Raw genomic sequence first — 3040 nt, 5'->3', positions numbered from 1 at the left:
CCCCCCGTTAAACTACATTATGACGCCTCGGGCTGATCGGCTGCTCTAAGACGCTGGCCGGCACCTGCTTGCTCATTTACCACCTGCCCCAGCGGAGAGAAGATATCACAACATACTGCTCCTCATCTTATATTTAGAACCTCATGCCTTGAAATATCAAACCCTTTCTCTTAACATGATAGGCTCCCTACATTTCATCTCCCCCGATTCCCAAAAGGACAGGGAGGGGGGGGAGCGGTGTGCCCTTAAGCATGGATTGTCTGCTTTTTTGATATCCCGAAAAGGGGTCAAGATGTGCCTCACCGCCCTTCTCACGGGCTTAGATTGCTCTGGGCATGAAGGGCGGGAAATCTTATCTGTGTTTTTGTTTGACACGCACACTGCAGGCCGTCCTCGCCGACCTTTCCACTCTGAAGGTCATGCCGCTCATCCAGATCTTTCTATTCGCCACCGCCATCTGAGGAGAAAAGCTGCGGGATGTGAGTCGCGGTACGTACGGTAAACGCCACGTGGAGCAATAAGGGACACTTTGAAACGCCACTTTGAAATGCCATGAGTGTTATATCAAGACATCATGAAGGAAAACCGAAGCATCACATACCTCATCTCGCACTAACAGCCAAACCCCTCTTTAGCATGGATGCACCCTAAATAGTGAATACCTGCTATCATGTCATTAGATGTTATACAGTATGTAAGTATAGCCTACAAGCCGCTAAGGTGAAGCTAACCTCCTGAAGCCATACGCCCTGCAGGAAAGACGACCCTCACAGCAGTGCTGGGATCAGCTAAAGAGCTCATTAGGAGTTGCATGAAGCAGTAATTGTGTTGCAAAAGGAGAACAACATCTCAAAGCTCAGCAAATGAAGTGTTAATTAGCTCCTGTAATTTCCTCTGCTGGTTGTAACACTATTAGATACTGCTGTAGCTGATGAAGGAGCAGATTAGGCCTTAGCGTGCGGCAGTGTTGAGAGAGATAGTCAAATAAACTGGATTATATAACACTTATATGATTAGAAGCTGCTGTGTGTACACTTTATTATATTTATGAAGCATATTACTGCTTAAGGGAAATGTATCTTATTTAATGATGGTTTGTTTAATCATGCATTTAATTCCTGAATATATATGCACCTATTTTGTACAGTTTTTTATTTATTTGTATTTAAATAAAATGTCTATATTATTTACAGTATTCTATGTAGGTCAATGCCAATGTCTTTTATCCCACACATCTTCTCATCATGTATATTGCGACATCAAAAAACAATTAAAAAATATATAAAATAAACTTGTTGAACCGCTTCCTCTTGGTTATTAATTATTAATCCTTTAGCTGCTCAGACTTTGAAATGTTGGCAGCTTTTCAGTCCGTCCTGCTTCAGTACTTTGCTGCCCGACTTTCTTTGTATTGCTCTTTAATTGAAATGTTCTCCCAGCTTGTGTGACGGGGTAAATAATGGGGCAGGGTGTGCTGTATTTTGGAAGCTCGCCATAGGCATTTCTAAAGAAGTCTGAAAGGTGAGTGGCAGGTATAGCAGCATCGAGGGTTCTTGACCTTCTGCCCCTCCTCCGCCCCACTCCCACATGTAGCATCTGCTCGATCCCTCCCCCGTTGTTGGCCGCCTTCCTCCCTGCAGGCTCGTATCGAATTATGCTGTTCTTGTCTTTCGTATCTCCCTCTCTCCCCGCTGCATCTGCCACCTGTTTACCAAAGACACCCACGGCTGGCTCTTTGCAGGCCCCTCCTTTGGCCCCCAGAAGTCTGTTCCTCCTGAGACGACCATTACCTGCTGCGTTGTTTACTCTCCGAGCCCCCTCCTGGTGGCTGACATGCCGCATTGCAGAGAGATGAGACTCCTGTCCTTCATCGCTCTGAGGTTAGCTAAAGGATTTCTTGTTGATAGTAAAGAGAGCTTTAACAACTATGAGGTTTCAACCATATCAAATGGAACGCAACATAAACACAGCCGTGTGTAAAGCCTCTGGTTCACTTGTGTTTATACGGGTAACAATTGCTTACCAATAAAGGGTTATCAAGATGATCAGGAAAAGATAATTTAATTTAATTATCTGGTAACGCTCCACCTCCAGGGCTTTGTCCGAAGCATGTGTCAAGAGTCAAAATCAAGGTTGTCCAGTGTGCGACAATCTAAATCAGAAGCCAAATGAGCACCGCAAAGAGAATGGCCTGTTTCCACCACCAACCCTCAGTAGATGCAAAGCATTATGTGCATTAGGAAGAATTTAGGTGTGTCAGTACAACGTGGGGGACCTGAGAATGCAGTAATCTGTATTTAATGTCACTTTAGGCTTTACGGCAAGTAATGCAGCCTGAGTCTCTCCTGGAACAGATGTGCTGTCATTTTAATAAATGCTGCTGTCTACATAGGGTCTGTGGGATGCTTCTGTAAAGAAAATGACACATGGATGTGAATGCTGTTTTAATGTTGGTATTAAGGGGACATTCTCAGGGCCCCCAAACTCTCCGAAAAATAAATGGCAGCAGATGGCTTCTAAATTAAAGCGCTTTGCTTGATAAAGAGATTAATCCCTATTACACCGGTGTTATCCTTTTTAACATTTCTCGCGCTGTGCGTCTTGAAAAGAGACCCAAAAAAAATGCTGTCTGAAGCAGCCAATCACATTCTGCCATGTTGGGACACTCCAGCCAATCACAGCGCTCCGCCCGGAGGGAAACTTGCATTGCCTGGAGTGGGGAAGTGGAGAACAATGAAGCGGGTATCATCATCCCCATCCTCCGCGGTAAAATGACATAAAAACAACCATTAAGTGTGTCATGATTCGTGTGTTTTGCACCCGGTTCAAGACTCAATTCAAGCTCTAAACCCCCCCCCCCAAAAAAAAAGAAAAACGGTTTTGCCTATTATTCCTGCACAAAAACCGGGGTCGCATGGAAGAGATGCATGGCTGAATTTCGCTTAAAACACAAATCCCTCCGCTCATGTGTTGCATACATGCCGGCAGTAGTAGTCGTGGCCAAATTGAAAGCCCTGTCTCCCCCCCTTCCTCCCTCCCT

At 45.0% G+C, this 3040-nt stretch overlaps 1 protein-coding gene across 1 annotated transcript in view; it reads left to right on the top strand.

The window, feature by feature from the left end:
• Positions 1 to 1278, top strand: part of tbc1d19 (TBC1 domain family, member 19) — a 14703-nt gene extending 13425 nt beyond the window's left edge. The window contains exon 21 of the mRNA XM_010792702.1: positions 387 to 1278. Within this exon, the coding sequence (XP_010791004.1) occupies positions 387 to 461 (75 nt within the window). The 3' untranslated portion in view covers positions 462 to 1278. The remainder of the gene's footprint in view (positions 1 to 386) is intronic.
• The last annotated feature ends 1762 nt before the right edge of the window (positions 1279 to 3040 follow it).

Source organism: Notothenia coriiceps, unplaced genomic scaffold (genome assembly GCF_000735185.1).
Source record: "Notothenia coriiceps isolate Sejong01 unplaced genomic scaffold, NC01 NC01_scaffold00036537, whole genome shotgun sequence".
NCBI classification, from domain to species: Eukaryota; Metazoa; Chordata; class Actinopteri; order Perciformes; family Nototheniidae; genus Notothenia; species Notothenia coriiceps.
This window is presented reverse-complemented; position numbering and strand designations above follow the sequence as displayed.